The sequence below is a fragment of the Osmerus mordax genome, chromosome 9 (genome assembly GCF_038355195.1).
Source record: "Osmerus mordax isolate fOsmMor3 chromosome 9, fOsmMor3.pri, whole genome shotgun sequence".
Classification (NCBI taxonomy): Eukaryota; Metazoa; Chordata; class Actinopteri; order Osmeriformes; family Osmeridae; genus Osmerus; species Osmerus mordax.
Window position 1 is genome coordinate 11,789,093 of NC_090058.1, and position 16,206 is coordinate 11,805,298.

General features: G+C 45.8%; 2 protein-coding genes across 3 annotated transcripts; one reads left to right on the forward strand and one right to left on the reverse strand.

The window, feature by feature from the left end:
• Nucleotides 1-4,339: 4,339 nt before the first annotated feature.
• On the reverse strand, nt 4,340-7,073 carry supt7l (SPT7 like, STAGA complex subunit gamma). 2 transcript variants are annotated; one of them, XM_067243444.1, is made up of 5 exons: nt 7,029-7,073; nt 6,234-6,692; nt 5,635-5,959; nt 5,143-5,380; nt 4,340-5,042 (listed from the first exon to the last, which is right to left on the reverse strand). In XM_067243444.1, the coding sequence occupies exons 2-5, from the start codon at nt 6,662-6,664 to the stop codon at nt 4,759-4,761; spliced, it is 1,278 nt and encodes a 425-aa protein (XP_067099545.1). In that variant the 5' UTR covers nt 6,665-6,692; nt 7,029-7,073; the 3' UTR covers nt 4,340-4,758. The 2 variants fall into 2 exon arrangements, with proteins under 2 accessions (XP_067099545.1, XP_067099547.1); XM_067243446.1 differs by lacking the exon at nt 7,029-7,073 and adding an exon at nt 6,836-6,927.
• A 253-nt stretch (nt 7,074-7,326) lies between these two features.
• Nucleotides 7,327-15,747, forward strand: slc4a1ap (solute carrier family 4 member 1 adaptor protein). Its single transcript, XM_067243857.1, has 14 exons — nt 7,327-8,185; nt 8,338-8,548; nt 8,694-8,822; nt 8,996-9,056; nt 9,170-9,309; nt 9,513-9,673; nt 9,913-9,982; nt 10,213-10,402; nt 10,905-11,010; nt 11,323-11,572; nt 11,999-12,094; nt 12,260-12,336; nt 12,586-12,655; nt 14,220-15,747. The coding sequence occupies exons 1-14, from the start codon at nt 7,367-7,369 to the stop codon at nt 14,267-14,269; spliced, it is 2,430 nt and encodes an 809-aa protein (XP_067099958.1). The 5' UTR covers nt 7,327-7,366; the 3' UTR covers nt 14,270-15,747.
• Nucleotides 15,748-16,206: the final 459 nt, after the last annotated feature.

Sequence of the window (16,206 nt, forward strand, 5' to 3'; positions counted from 1 at the left end):
TTTAGCCGGTAATCTTTCTTTAAACTCCTCATATCCTGACATTATCAAGTGCATTCTTCCAAGGAAAAATATGAAACGAGCCATTATGCAAAAAAATCTGCCTGCGTTGCCAAACGCGTCTAAGCGAATGTGCAACTTCAATTAAGTTAAAGGGACAGTTCACCCCAAAATCAAAAATACATATATTTCCTCTTACCTGCAGTGCTATTTATCCAGCCAGATTGTTTTGGTGTTAGCTGATGTCTGCCTTCTTTTAAATATAATCAAAGTATATTGGGCTTGTCTTGTGGCGCTCATACCACCAAAAAGAATATATTTGAAAAACTCACTAGAATGTCTCTTTCAAAGCATCCAGGACCCCATTACTCAAGTGACTCCACAGACGTAGCAGTGAGTAGTCTCATGTAGGAACTATTTTCTTTCTACCACACTGCGCCCATCAACACCCACCAGCATCCGCCATGAGCCTCTCGTCCATGAGTGGATGCTCACTTACTTTTGTGCGGAGATACGGTTTTTGGGTTACACTGGACAATTACAAACATCCATTGCAGTGGAAACTAACGGGGAGGGGGCAGGTATGGGGTTGGGGGATGAGGGGGGGGGGGGGGGTTGGGGTGGAAAAGAAGAAAAAGGTTTCCTTTTGCTAGTTTAAAGGTCATTCAGCCCCTGGCAAAAAGAGGGTAATGCTCCAAATATTGACATTCAGCAGTCAATTCTGGTGTAGGTGCATCGAGCTAAGTCAGAGAACACTAATGAAATACTTAGAATGTGATCTGTGTAGTAATGATAGAATTCATTTGGTCAATGTTCTTGCAAAATGCACATTCACAGGTGAACTTGCATTGCACTTGACTGTGTATCCGGATTGGCTGGGACTTCAATCCCTAAAAAGATCATCCAGGTCTGGATCGAAGTCAATCAACATATTCTGTTCACAAGACAACTACCTGCCTAGTCAGTGTATTGCTAGGTCGTTTCAGCTCCATTTCCAAGACAGAGCGATCTATGCGCACACAAATACCCTCTTGCAGGCAGGGTAATTATCTGACTAGGTTCTGAACATGTTTTCATTTGGCCAGAGAGCCACTGTTTATTTCACACATACTAGTGTTGAGACACATTGGATGGATAGCCTTTGCCACATTCAAATAGAGCCTCTGCTTGTTTGGTAAGCAGTAGGATTCAAGGAAGGCAACACTGAGTAGAATATCAAGTCTACTGAGAAAGCAGACCACATGACCAGCACACGTCGTGTGACACAAGACTGCCACCTCATGGAGACTTGAGGTCCAAAAGAGGGAAATAACCCAAGGTTAGCATCATTTCACTTCTACTTGAAGCCCTGTCCCTGCGCTAAGGAGAAGAACTTGGACTCTCAGGAGGAAATACCAGGTAGGGCACAGATTGAAGTGGATCACAGGAACAGAGTATATGGATAAAGGAGCTAGGGAAAGGATGCCACTTAAAGGGACAGTTCCCCCCCAAATACTTCTTACCGGAAGTGCTATTTATCCACCTATATTGGTTTGTTGGGAGTTACCAAGTTGCTAAGAGTTGCTCTATCAGTCATAGTGATATCTGACTTCTCTAAAATGTAATGGAACTAGATTGTGCTAGTCTTGTGGTGCTCAACATGCCCAAAAATTTATTTGAAAACTCAACAGCAATGTCTATTTCCAGAATTTACAACCTGGTTAGGCAATTCAAGATAATCTACAGACCTTGTTGTGAGGAGTATCATGTAGGAATTATTATACCGAATTACACCCACCATCCATATTACTCCGCAGAAGGAAGCATGCATCTTCTGATGGACAATAGTTTTTTGTTCTGCACAGTGATACAGTTGGCGAGTGCAGTTTGGTAGAAAGAAAATAGTTCCTACTTGAAACTGCTCACCCAACATCAAGGTCTGTGGATTATCTTGAGTATCAGGTCATGATATCTGGAAAGAGACATTTTCATGTAGTTTTTGGGCGCTTTGAGCATCACAAGACTAGCCCAATCTACGTTCTGTGCCTTTCTGTACACACCCTGGATGTGCCCAAAAACAACATAAAAACAAATAGAAACATGGACAGTTTGGACACTCATAACACAATTTAACAATTCAGGGGATAACAAATACATTTGAATGTATGAGTTATGTTGTGAAATTATTACATTGTCCTAATATTGTGCCCCACCATATTTGTAAACGCTCTTCCCCCACCTTATAACCTTGGTTCAAAAATACAAGAAAGGCCATTCATTTTACAATCTTTAACAAACTCTCACACAGGGCTGTAATACAGATTATTGATTCAGGTACTACTGCCATTAATGCACAGTTCCTTCATCTCAGCTTTGCAGCACAATGGCATCATCGCTGTATATGTGTAGCTATTGGGGACTCTGTATCTGTCACAGTCCATATGTTTGCCAATTCATCATTTGTGTGATAGCATCATTTCAGTTCATTATTTGTAATTTGTTTTCGCAGAGCACTGATGGAGATGTCAGGAGCTTCGACTTGGCACTGAGTATAGCACTGGACATACTATGGCTCAGAATCTTGACCTTTTCATAGCTTTATAACCATGTCAAGTGTTAGGAGTGTATCTCACATCCCAGTGAATCACAACCTATAAATGTCTGTCTTATATACATTATCTTTATTTGAGAGCATTTCTTTTTCATATTTTAAACTTTTAAACATTTAAGGTTGCCTTCTGTACTACAGAGCACTGCGCAGAGCAAACAACACACATACTTTGATGCATGATATGCTTTGTACATTGCTTGCTGTACTTTCCACAGATATGTATGCAGTTTGATTCCCAGAATGTAAACAGTGCATACAGAGGAAGAAGCCAAACAAATAACTGAAAGAACTCTCTGTAGACGTTTTACAGATTACACAGCCCAGACCAATACATTGTGGCAAACAAGCAACTGTGTAGCATCCAGGAAAATCATAAAATATATTTTAGTTTATTTATAGTATGTCTGTTTCTGAATCTTCAGAACTTCACACATTTATAAACTATTTAATCCTACATTTTTACTACAGGGAAAAGTATTAAACATTCTACCACTTTCCCAGAAGCATATATTGTACCCGGAATGACCTGATGTTATGTCCTTCTAAAACATTTATTATTCTACTCACAGACTCAGTAGTGGTCTAGTGGAGATTACATTCTTCTGCTAAATGAAGATTTTTCCACAGGGTTTGGTAATTAATCATCGTTGGGCTGCTACTCTACCCACAAGCCAGTGGGGTCTGTTAAAATATCGCCCAATCGGGGAAAACGTCTGGACATTTTGGTAATTACACTTTTTCAAGTGCAAAGTAATTGAACGGTGGTTGACAAATTGTGAAGAGCGATGTTCTTTTGACAAGGTTCATGTGAGAAAGTTTGTTTGAAAGCGGACATTTTGCAGTTAACTAGAATCTCTCATTTCACATTGTTTGAGGATGTGGTCATTTTTACAATTAAGCCTAAATGCTAAAATATCAGTTTTAAAACTTTCATAGCCCAGATTCTCAGTTAAATTTGAACAAATTAAACATAGCCTATAGGTATTTGCGTGATGCAATTATGACTTGGGCCAAACAACTTGTACATCCGAAGTGATATTGCAGAAGGACATGGATAATTAAAAGTTATTTAGACCCAAACAGGGACCTCACAAAGTCAGAAAATCATAAGATTTAACTGCTTTAAGTTAATTCCAACATGCAGCTTTGGAAGAATTAAGCACAAAAGTTGAGGGAAAAACCTCTAACTGGAAATGAAATAACTTGCTCATTAAGCATGCAGATATATGCACATTGTAATTAATTTTCCATTAAGTCATGATTGATGTCCCTTTGCTTTTTGAAGCAGACATCAAGCTCTAATTACCCCCGGCATTGCACTTGGATAGCTGTTCCATTATAGTTTACACATGCTAATTTAGCCGAATGCCACCAGTTTGGTGAATATCAACACGGAATGAGTTAATGGAAATTGGTCCTGTTGTACATTAAGGAGAGAAGGAAAGGGAAGTTGTTCATAAATAGTTGTCCTTTGGTAAGTCACGCATGCTGCCTGCTGTTCTTTACAGGGTATGACAACGTCATAGAGTTTACGTTGAAAGACAATTGCTTGAAAAACAAGATTTAATAGGTTCTACAAAGTAGGAATATGAGGGACCATTCAAATGATTTATAATTGATCAATGTCACTTGCTTGCCAGAGTTTTTGACTTGTACATTTCTTTTGTTTGATGTAGTAAAACAAATATTTATTCTTGACATAAATCAAGTCTTCATTTCAATTACATATTTATCTTAAGTACGAAAACAAAACACTTTACAAAGTATATTTATTATTGTGTCAACTTACAAAATCAAAACAATGACAAGTTACACAAAATAAGCCAGAATGCTAACCTGGGTGCCTGTCTCTAGCTTTGACCCTTGTCTTGACTCTTGAATGGCCCAACCACACATAGCTACTGGGATTACAGTATGTTTTCCCTTGGGTTTGTTCCACAGCTACATGACTGAAGTCTGTGTGGTGCTCTTCATTGATGACGGTTTTCCAGAAGTCCTTTGTCTGACTGTCTGTCTAGTATGTGAAAATGTGCTGCTAGGTTACATAATTTCAGCATCAAGTTACAAAACCTACTCTCGATATAAAACTGAGGTTCTCTGCCTTAACTCCTTTCAGGCTCACGCCATCTTGCCATATAATGCCTGTCTTAACAGGACTGCGAGGTCACGCCTCACATCTTCTTCATGCGTTTCCTGGTCCTCTGGTTGAACACGGGTGAGGCGCTCATGAGGGAGTCGGGAGAGTGTGAGCCATAGCTGGCATCAGAACCCCCACCAGGGGATGGGGCCATTCCTCCCCCGGACTCACTCATGGTGGACATGGGCCCCCCTTCCTCAAAGACATCACTACCTAGGACCCCGTGGTGGTGGTGGCCTGACCCCTGTCCCTCCTCGCCATCCTGGGGCTCCATCTTCACCTGCGGCCACAAGGGGGAGCTGTTTGCTCCGCCTCCACCTGCATAAACGTTTGCGTGTGACAGAGGAAAAGGAGAGAGAAAAAAATTTGAGATGACGTCAGCACATTAATAGCCATGAGTAGCAGTAAGTTATTTTACCTGAGATGTGCGGTGAATGTTCCCCTTCGAGACCCCCGGCCAGTCTTTCTCCATGGGCTCCCAGTACCCCTATAGGCAGGGACTGGTCTCCGGAGGCCAGGTCCGCCTCGGGCTCTTCGCTGACAGGGAAGGAGATGTCGCTCAAGGGCTCCTCTTTGATCCGGGGAGGCTTGGAGTCCTCCAGGGCCTTCTCTGGGTTTACCAGTCTTTCATACTCATCTGACATCTCCTTACTCATCTGGGAACAGTGCATTTTTGCAGGACTGTTATTTGTTTCATGATTGTGTATGACTAAGAGCTTCATCTTTCCTCTTGACGTTTCCATTACTGCGTCTAGACTTAAATATAGAAATATGTCTATACATTGTGAAAACCATCCCAGTTACTTAGTTTGACGCCAGAAAGGGGATCGTTTCAATTCAAACTACTTCACATCAAATACATTGTACAACCGTTAACCTAAACCTAGCGACTTGAACAAAAGATCCTCACCTGGAGCATGTAGCTGTGGTAATCCTTGATGCGCACTTGCCAGAAGCGCTGCAGAGCCAACACGCTTCCAATGCCCATCTCGTGGAACACCTGCTCCACCACGTCGGGGAAGGGGCTGGTTCCCAGGCGAGCTTCACGGTCCACGGCCACCCGGAGCAGCCGGCTGAGTTTCAGGTAGTGCTCATGGGCCAGGTCAGTAAGGGTCTCAAGCACACTTTCCTGGGCTGAATCGAAGCCGGCGTGGGCTAGCACAGTGGCTACGGACTGGTACAAGAGTTGCCGGCACGAGGGCCAGCTCAACTCGGTAACGGGCTCGCCTTTGCCCCTGATGGGATGGAGCAGGAGGAGGATAGACATATTAAGAGGAAGGGAGTGGGAGTAAATATAGGATATTACTTGCATAGAATTTGCCAGACTAAGCCAAGGTGTGATCATGGTAACACATGCTTTCCATTGCACCTGTGTCACACAGACACTGAATTAACGGTCTAACTGGTACATGACAACGGCTTCACTCAAGGTGACGTGAATGCATAATAATATGATTGTGGTTATTGAAAAGGCTGACACTCAATTGAATTGATAAAGCCTAATCTTACTTGTAGAATTCGCTCTCTGGGTCACTGTGGCGCAGCTGAAACGGATGCCGAGGAGCTTTGCTGTCCAGGGGCAGCAGGTCATCTGGAACAGCTGGTGGTGTGGGTGGGCTCATTGGTAGGGCATCCATCTCCTCCAGCCTGTTTCCACTACCTTCTGAGGGGGTCAAGCTCTGACCCGGGGTTTGAGCCGTGGTCAGTAGGGCACGGAGGCGTCGAACATGCTGGCACAGCTGAACGGTGTGGATTGTGAGGCTGCAGGGCTCAGAGGGAATGTCCAACATTGTGGTGGGTCGGGGACGTTGAGCTGAAGGCTGGTGCAAAGGTGGATCTTGCATTTCTACGGAGCGAAACTCGCGCTGGAGTAGGTCGAACGAGCTGCGACTCGGAGGAGCTCCCGCCGGTCCAGGAATCTCGCCCCAGTAACGCATCATTCTGGTGTTTTCCGAGCTGAGGTTAAGACTGAATGAAGCAGATTTACATTACATTATAGTTCTAACAGTTAACAAGTATTTTGGTGGTCAGGGTCAAGGGACGGTATATATTTAGGCTAATAGCCACATCGCACATCTGACATAATGATCAGAAGATAAATGAGCACTTACATTCTGTCGTTTAAACACCGAGGGGGGGGAAGCAAGCCCTCCCATCACATCACACAACCCACACTAGCTTGGCTACGAATTGTTAGTTTTTTGTTTGCGAATAAGGAAGCCTGACGTTTACCACCATTACAATTTCACGTACAGTTTAGAGATTAATACAATTTACAGGGATGCTTAGACAGTGTACGCTTACAATATTTGCAGAGAAGATTGTTGTAATCCAAACAACTTCAGCGAAGAGCTGTCCGTTCCTCTAAATAAACCGGGGGAGCTCAATTATATTTGTTCCACAATCATTTAAGTAATTTTAAAAAAGCATTTATAAACGTTTTGGCATAAATATACAGTTAAATGTACATACATTTCCTTAAAAATAGTATATACTGAATTTTTATATTTAAGGGTAAAATTCTCAACCACATATAATATCTTGTTGGTCTGGTGGGAAGGATTTGATTGCCGTACCAAACATACGTCGGCCAGAAGCCTACTTCACGCTTTCGATAGTTTAAAAGAAATACAGAAGGCGGTATGGACACTGAATTGGACACAGTAGCAGCTGTTAGTATAGAAAACGAGAATGAAAACAATGATAAAGAAGATGAAACTAATAACGCCCAAGAGCCAGATGACCCTTTCAAGAAACCAGCTCTTTTTGCAGCACCTTCCCTTCTTATCAAACGTGGTGCTTTTGCGTCAAATACAGCAGGAAAGCCCACTCACGAGCCAAGCACCAGCGAAAAGGCACAACTCTCAGCCACAGATGAATTACATTCAAATGACCAAACAGCTAAATTAAACGAGACGAGTTTGCCCACGCCGAGCAGCGACCAAAAGACGCCCGAAAACGCTGACTTCGAAGACAAACATGAAGACAAAGAGAAAACCCATGTTGCACCTGTTAAACCAAGACACGATCTCAAAGCTAGATTACCTAAAGCACCGCCGGCTGGCAAATTTAAACCTCATCCTCCTATACCGTACACAGAACCCCCATGGGGTGGAGTAGCCCCAGATAACTCGTATTCCTTGGAAATCCTCAAAAACGGCGCCATAGTTGACGCCATCCCCCTTACTCAAAATTGTTATTTCGTGGTCGGACGACTACCCGTGTGTGATATTTCCTTGGAACACCCGTCCATCTCCAGATACCATGCGGTCATACAGTATCGTGGGCGCTCAGGTGACGACGAGGAGGTGGGAGAAGAGAAGGGATTCTACGTTTATGACTTGGGCAGCACGCATGGAACTGTTGTAAACAAAAACAAGGTACCACCGAAGACTTACATCAGGGTACGTGTTGGACACGTCTTAAAATTCGGAGGAAGCACAAGACTTTTCATCCTACAGGTAAATATAACATTAAATATAACCAGGAAATGTGTATAACCGTTCTGTGCAAATGTCCCCTTTGAATTGGTCAAATTTCTACAAGAACAAAGAAATCCTCAACTGTCATTATCTGTAGTCCTGACGGGTTTGGCTGTGCCTGTTGTCTGCAGGGTCCAGACTTTGATGAGGAGGCAGAGTCAGAACTGACAGTGACCGAGTTGCGTGAGCGAGCTAGGAAGCAGCGTGAGATCCTGGAGAAGAGAATGCTCGAGGGTGACTTGGACGACTCTGATGAAGAGATGGAAGAGGGGGAAGAGAAAGGAGACAGGTCCCGGGCAAAGCTGTCCGGCAAGGATGACTCTGGCTGCTCCTGGGGAATGGGTGAGCCTGAGATGTACACTTACCAGAATCCCCAGTGATCAGGGACTGAACATCACATGTCCTTGTGGTGGGTGAACGTATTTGGTGGAGCGGCTGCTCTCATCATGATGTCTCAATTCCCATTCTTGATCTCGTATCGATCCAGCTGAGGAGGCGGCTCCTGAGGAAGACGAGAGCGAGGAGAACCCGTTTGCCACAGAGTTCCAGGAGGACCAGGAGGCGGCCTACCTGAAGGACCCCAAGAAGGCCCTACAGGGCTTCTACGACAGAGAAGGTCAGGCTCCATATGCAGAGAAGCAATGTTTTCCCATAGCAGTCCCCAACACACCAGGCACAGGCTAATGTTGATGGAGCTTAGTTGAAGCCAAACAAAGGGGTAGGGGGGTGAGACTGGGAGGGGGGGGGGGGTTAGTCCTAAACTGAAGGGTCAATTTGTGTGTGCCGCAGGAGAAGAGCTAGAGTTTGAATATGAGGATAAAAATCATGGTACCTGGCTCTGTCGAGTAAGGTAAGTACATTTATTGTTTGTCAAAGTTGGTGGAAAATTGAAATGTGCAAATATATCTATGTACAGTGTATGTGTGCTTTAGAATTTTTAGACATGACGATGTCTGTTTGCAGACTCCCTGTGGATGACGCCATGGGAAAGCAGTTGGTTGCTGAGGTAACACACACAGGGAAGAAGAAGGAGGCGGCCATCCTGTGCTCCCTGGAAGCGTGTCGGACCCTTGAGGCCCGGGGGCTGCTCAGACAGGAAGCAGGTGGGCACCAAATTGCCTTCTGGGAATTATAGTTCATCTGATCAGAGACTGTTAGTAAATGTGGTGACTTCTGGAGGAAAATTCTCAATATAGTTCAGAACAGCCTTTATCACAACGGGTTCCACAATGCCATTGGATCTACAGGAACGAAATGTTTCAAATGCTGTCTGCCTTGAACTAACCAACAACCCTCCTCTGTGCAGTTTCCCGGAAGCGCAAGAAGAAAAACTGGGAGGACGAGGACTACTACGACAGTGACGATGACACCTTCCTGGACAGAACCGGCGCTGTGGAGAAGAAGCGTCAGGAGCGCATGAAGAAGGCGGGAAAGATTGAGGAGAGACCGGACACCTACGAGTCACTGGTAAAGAACTCCAATCATCACACCTGAAATAATACCGTCCATCTTTGTTTCGTAGAACAGAGCCTTTAGACGGGATCATGGGGTAAATAAAGCTCTGGTCTGTTGTATTTAAAAAAGTTTTGGAAATCTGTCGCACTATTATTAGTCCTGTGGGCTGATTTTGGATGGAACAGCTTTCAACGGATTGAATGCATGCAGCATTGTCAGATGGTGGGTTAACTGGTGTGTTGACCCAATAGGTGGCCAAGCTGGCAGGTGTGGAGAAGGAGCTGGCCGAGACCCAGAACAAGCTGAGTTCTGCAGGCAGAGGTGTGTGGTGTGGCCCAATAAGCTGAAAGATGGCGACTGTGCGCTGGAGAGAGATGGAGAGACCCCTCTGAGCTTTGAGTGTTTCATCCCCCAATGTGATAACGGGGATGAAAACGGGGGTTTTCCTGTATCTGCGTGGATGGGTACCCTGTATGAATGTGTTTACAACATTTGGTGTACATGTGTACAGTTCCCACCTGCCCCAAGTCACATCTCGCCCCCACTCCTAGATGGTTCCCATGCATCTTCAGAGGACTCCCTTGACGCCTTCATGAGCGAGGTGCGAAAGGAGGCCGCGATGGACGCCGTGGAACGCCGCAAGCTCCACGTGCATGTGGCCGACCTGCGCAAGGAGGCCCAGAGGGTCCGCAGGCTGGTGGAGCTGACTCGGCCTGCACAGTTGCCCTCGCTGCAGCCCAGGTGAGAGAGAGGCTGAGGCCTGCACAGTTGCCCTCGCTGCAGCCCAGGTGAGAGAGAGGCTGAGGCCGGCACAGTTGCCCTCGCTGCAGCCCAGGTGAGAGAGAGGCTGAGGCCGGCACAGTTGCCCTCGCTGCAGCCCAGGTGAGAGAGAGGCTGAGGCGGGCCCGCCATCCTGATGGAAAAGTGATTTACAAACCACGGACAATGAAACAATTGAAGCCATTCGAGACTTTTCTTGTCTATCTTATGCCCAAATCATATGCTTAAATCATATATCACAAGTAACTGTACCAACAGTTTAAACATGATGGTCAAACTATTAACATAAATAATAATATCAACATTCTAAAATCCTAATGTTTATTATATTTGACTTACAATCATGGACTCTTACTTAGAGAGAACATGATATTGGATAGTTCAATGTCTAAATCAAGTAAAATCTTTGTTTTTTGTTAAAAAAAAATATTTGTACTTTTCTGCCTTCTTTGATCTCTCCTAGTTTAGAGGGCGGGTCTTCAGAGCCCCAGAAGCCTAAGAAGTCCCTGCCACTGTTTGGTGCAATGAAGGGAGGCAGCAAGTTCAAACTAAAGACCGGCACTATCGGGGTATGTCCAATAGGGTCATCGACGTGCCGTCATCAAAGGAATACCATCTTGTTTTGTTTTTGCGCGGAAGGCACACACGTTTCTCCGGGATATTTCACTCACTCACATTTTATTCGAATTTTTTTCTACTCGTGTCCCGTCCTCTTCATTCCAACTCTGTTCTGCTTTCTTCTGTTTCTGCCTTCGACTCTGACCCTCTCTCTGTGTCTCTCTCTCGCTCACTGTCTCTCTGTGCCTCTCTCTCCGTCTCTCTCTGTCTCTCTCTGTCTCTCTCTCATGCACTCATTCACTCTCTTGTATCCCCTCCCTCAGAAGTTACCCCCGAAGCGACCCAACCTGCCTCCTGAGCTTTTCAACATGAAAAGCCTTCCGTCAGGAGCGGAGGAAGAGGAGGAGGAGGAAGAGGAGGAGGAGGGGAAGAGGGAAGAAAAGGAGAACGACAACAAGGGGATGGCAGACGTTCCAGATGTTCAGAGCGGGCCCCAGCAGCCCGGCCAAACCACCTCTCCCGAAGGCTCCAGACAGCACAGCGAGGAGCCGACACAGTCTCCCAAACCCAGAGGTAGAATACACAGTAATAACCACAACCGCTAGTAGTAACTACTACTGCAGGCCCCGGGTACTGTAGTACGCAGAGCACTTGTAGCAATAGCAGTCCTGTAGCAATTTCCCCCTCGGGAATGAATAAAGTATCTAGGCCGCAGTACCTTTTTAATACTTCAGTATTTCCTCTTTCGTTTAGGATGTACACTTTTTTTAGTTAATTTTATTCAATAAATGTCAGTCATAACTATTCAGAAAAGGTTGGGTCTCGTTATTGTTGCACCACTAGGTGTCAGTGGTGTGTAATGTAATTTGTACTATGCACACCATTCTGCAAATGTCTTCATGTATTAACATCTTGTTTTTCCTGTATTTACATACCATGGATGGAATAGTTTTTGATGTATTTTTAAGGGGGGCAGTCAATGTTTTTTGTCTCATCTAGGGAGAGGGCCACCACAGAGGACACATGTGGAGGAGACGACAGAAACAGTGGACCAGGCACTCGTCCGGAATGTAAAGACGACTCAACCAAGTCCAGGTCGGTCTGTCCGTGCGACTGTGTTTACGAAGGTCTTCGTCATGTCATCCAACTCTGTATCTGAGGGTTGAATCTGTGAGTCAGACGTTTCTGCGTGCCCCTTGTTAACCGTCTGAAACAACTCCTCACCTTCCCCCCACCCCCCCCACACACACACACACACAGAGGGAGGTGAGGAGGAGACCGTGGCCAAGCCAGGCCCAAAGAAGGTTGGGAAAAAGAAAGCCTTCGGTCCCAGCAGAGTAAGTAACAGATCATTACACACGGAAGCACAAACTGTGTCAACCATTTTGAGATGAGAGACAACCCTCAGTTTGCTGAATGTACGCCAAATCAATTGAGAAAGATCTTATGCCATGCCAACACTCTCCAACCTTGTATGAGACAAGACGAACATAATGTTGACTGTATATCGTACCTTTTTCCCCCAAGCTACAACCATGTTGTGTCAGCATTTTATAAGTGTGTGTGTGTGTGTGTTTCTCCACTAGGCTCCAGATACTCTATCAGCACAGTACCCTGAAGATGACCCAGACTATTGTGTCTGGGTACCCCCTGAAGGTAATAACACCATTTCAGTGATATTTATTTTTAACATAATGTCTCCCCTGACCCATCTATTCAGATTCTGGCATTGAGGTCGCCTAGGACCACTTTAAATCACACAAAACATTTAAATAATTCAACAACATTGGCTATTCCTCCAGGACCTAAATTCAGAAACATGTGTTGTTATTCTGTCCCCATTAAAATACCTCAATCCAGTGATGCGAAGGGTTAAAACAAGTCTAGAAACCTGACTAGCGAGGTTCAGCCTTATGTCAAACACCTGCCTTGTTGACCAGGTCAGACATGTGAGATGATCAAAGGGCCACGCACAATGAACTCGATTAGGCTCGGCTTTGTCTTAACTGCCCATTTATTGGGTTGACATCAGAGCAGGGACGTAACTGTCCCATCAAAGTGAAAGATGGGAGGAACTGATGCCACAATTTTTCATTAGACATTCTTGGATGTGCCGCAATGCCCTCTGGGATTCTTTTCCATTTTTTCCAGTTCTGCAGTGTGTTTATCATCGTCTATCGAACGGCATCCTCGTGTAGGCCCAGAGAAGGATCAGGTTCCACGTCAAAGGAACTATTTGGGGTCTTTTCTCCCAAACCATGCAAACAACCCTGTGTGTCCCTGACCCTGGGGGGGTGGAGAGGGAGAGAGAGGGGGGAGAACATGGGGTGGAGAGGGAGAGAGAGGGAGGAGAACATGGGGTGGAGAGGGAGAGAGGGGGGGAGAACATGGGGTGGAGAGGGAGAGAGGGGGGAGAACATGGGGTGGAGAGGGAGAGAGGGGGGAGAACATGGGGTGGAGAGGGAGAGAGGGGGGAGAACATGGGGTGGAGAGGGAGAGAGGGGGGAGAACATGGGGTGGAGAGGGAGAGAGAGAGGGGAAAACATGGGGTGGAGAGGGAGAGAGAGGGGGGAGAACATGGGGTGGAGAGGGAGAGAGAGGGGGGAGAACATGAAGAGTCAAGTAGAGGAAGCAAACAGTCTTTTGTGGCCAATTTGGGAATGGGGAGAGTTATTGCAACATTTTCATCCCTGGCCAAGGATGTAGATCAAAGTAATTCTATTGCGATAAGATAAGTTTGCTTTCTTCTGGAGAGAAAGTTGGTTATTTTTCATCTGAGATTTAGCTTCAAAGTTTGCCAAGAGCCACTCAGCTTTAATGCCAAACACTCAGATTACATCAAGCAGTAACCCAAATTTAGCTTTACATTTATATGATGGTTAGAGCGTAACTTGCGAGAATGTTAAAGCGAAACTTATGCCATTGACACAGTTACATTACATGACATTTTGTCAAATTCAAAGACATGATTCAAAGAGAGATTCAGATCTCCATGTCTGTAAAACAGAGTTAAGAAACCCACACCCTGAAAAACACTTTGTACATTTTGTTGTTTTATTATATTTCATTTGAATTGTATTTCACTATTATTAACATCCAATTTCCCAAACCCATGCTAAAAATATATATTTTTAGCTTGGGTTTGAACCTCTTTCTGGGAAATTGGATGTCCGTGTTGAAAGTAAGGTGCTTAAAGACCGTTTCATCCGTGTCCCTCCAGGTCAGTCCGGAGATGGCCGTACTCACCTCAATGAGAAGTTTGGCTACTAGGAGAAGAGGAGGGGTCACAAGGCGCCAAGCCTCCCTTCTGCCCTCCTCAAGCCTCCCTACGGCCCTCCTCAAGCCTCCCTACGGCCCTCCTCAAGCCTCCCTACGGCCCTCCTCAAGCCTCCCTACGGCCCTCCTCAAGCCTCCCTACGGCCCTCCTCAAGCCTCCCTACGGCCCTCCTCAAGCCTCCCTACGGCCCTCCTCAAGCCTCCCTACGGCCCTCCTCAAGCCTCCCTACGGCCCTCCTCAAGCCTCCCTACTGCCCTCCTCAAGCCTCCCTACGGCCCTCCTCAAGCCTCCCTACTGCCCTCCTCAAGCCTCCCTACGGCCCTCCTCAAGCCTCCCTACTGCCCTCCTCAAGCCTCCCTACGGCCCTCCTCTCTGCCCATCCACTCAACGTCCCACAGCACTTGGCCCGTTTCTGCCATATTCAGGCCTGTTTCCATGCCTTTCCACCCAATCTGTAAACCCCTTGCAATGGTCACGGATGTTCAACAACTATAACTAAAGCAGACTTTCTGTGAGGATCGAAAGTCGATTTACTCGATTCCTCTGCTTTGCCGTTAACAGACAACATTGTGATTGATTTATACGTCCAGCCGTCATCTTTGAACATGGCTTTGTGAATGTTTCTCTGTGTTCCCTTTACTGTAAATACTGACTGGCCTCAAAACTACTTTGGCCCAAATAAGCATAATGGAAGAGTTCTAAATGATGTTACTCCAGGCAACAGTTCTGCTGGCACACTTCCCATCTTCACTGTTCCTGCCCAAGATGGAAAGGGGTTGGCTCTTAAACATTGGTCAAATGTTTTCCATCTTTTTCTGAACTGTTAGGCATTGAGTGCTCTGTCATTGGTCAGAGGGCAGCTCTGGTACCTTTCATGGTTTCCCTCTCAGCCACCAGCGACGCTCATCTCGGCCATCTTCAAGCACCCCATCCCACCTGCTGGGTCTCTCTCTGCTGACTGCCGCGTTACCTCATTTTCAAAGTGTGTGTGTGGTGGAGGGAGAGAGGGAGAAGCGTCGAAGCAGCTTTGCTAACCATCTGGACACTTGTGAGGCTTTATTGGATAAAAAGAAAAAAACCATGCTGATAATGGGCCAAGTTAACAGTAATGTGTTTGTGCGCGTTGCTTTGTTTGCCAACCCCCCCCCCCCCCCCCCCCCCCCATATCACCACCGCCACTTCTCTTTTTAACCCGATCTTCATTACAAGTGACTCAGCATTAGGAGGCTGGTGTGTGTGTGTTTGCGGGGCAATCTGCCGAGAGTAGGATTACGCTGCCCCCGAAATCCCACACGACATCAGTGCTCTTCAGTCTCTCTCGGTTCCACCCTGGTCCTCTCAGCCTGTTCTGTCCCAACCCACAACACAGGCTTTTAAACCTTGACGGTTCAACATTTATAGCCACATAAAGAAAATAGCCGTGTGTATTGTGTTGCTCATATTTGTATAATAAAATAGCCTATAGTCGCAATCTCTGGCTTGGTGTTATATTTCAATATTTGAATGTTGAACACTGTTACATTCAGTCCACGGTATCCACATTCCCTCACTTCTGTACACAAAGAATTTCAGATACGAACTCGCTCCCCATATTTGTCCATCACTCATTCTCTTTCTCCCACTCTAGTTCTCAAATTCCCCATAAGAATCCTCCCGACTGCTTCACTGCAGACTCTCTCTCAACCAACCCCCGAAATGGTGCAAACGTCAGTGGTGTTCATTCTCTCTCTCACACACAGGACATCTCAGTGTCTGATCTGGCACAAAGAGGCTTGTGGGATTGGCTTGAGCTGTTTGGTGAGATGTTCCGCTGTGTGCCCCAGTGAGCGACGCTGGGAACCAGCCTGCAATGTTGGCAGCCTGCAATGTGACACATACGCAGGTCCTGTGTCCCTCCACACTGCCGCCCCCTCTCTGAACCTCTCACACA

Coding starts and splice junctions, on each gene's coding strand:
- supt7l (XM_067243444.1), bottom strand. CDS start 6,664: ATGATGCGTTACTGGGGCGAGATTCCTGGACCGGCGGGAGCTCCTCCG. Junction 5,381..5,634: donor ACCACAGCTACATGCTCCAG/GTGAGGATCTTT, acceptor CACTGTTCCCAG/ATGAGTAAGGAGATGTCAGA. Junction 5,043..5,142: donor ACATTCACCGCACATCTCAG/GTAAAATAACTT, acceptor ACGTTTATGCAG/GTGGAGGCGGAGCAAACAGC.
- slc4a1ap (XM_067243857.1), top strand. CDS start 7,367: ATGGACACTGAATTGGACACAGTAGCAGCTGTTAGTATAGAAAACGAG. Junction 9,057..9,169: donor ACCTGGCTCTGTCGAGTAAG/GTAAGTACATTT, acceptor GTCTGTTTGCAG/ACTCCCTGTGGATGACGCCA. Junction 12,337..12,585: donor AAGCCTTCGGTCCCAGCAGA/GTAAGTAACAGA, acceptor TTTCTCCACTAG/GCTCCAGATACTCTATCAGC.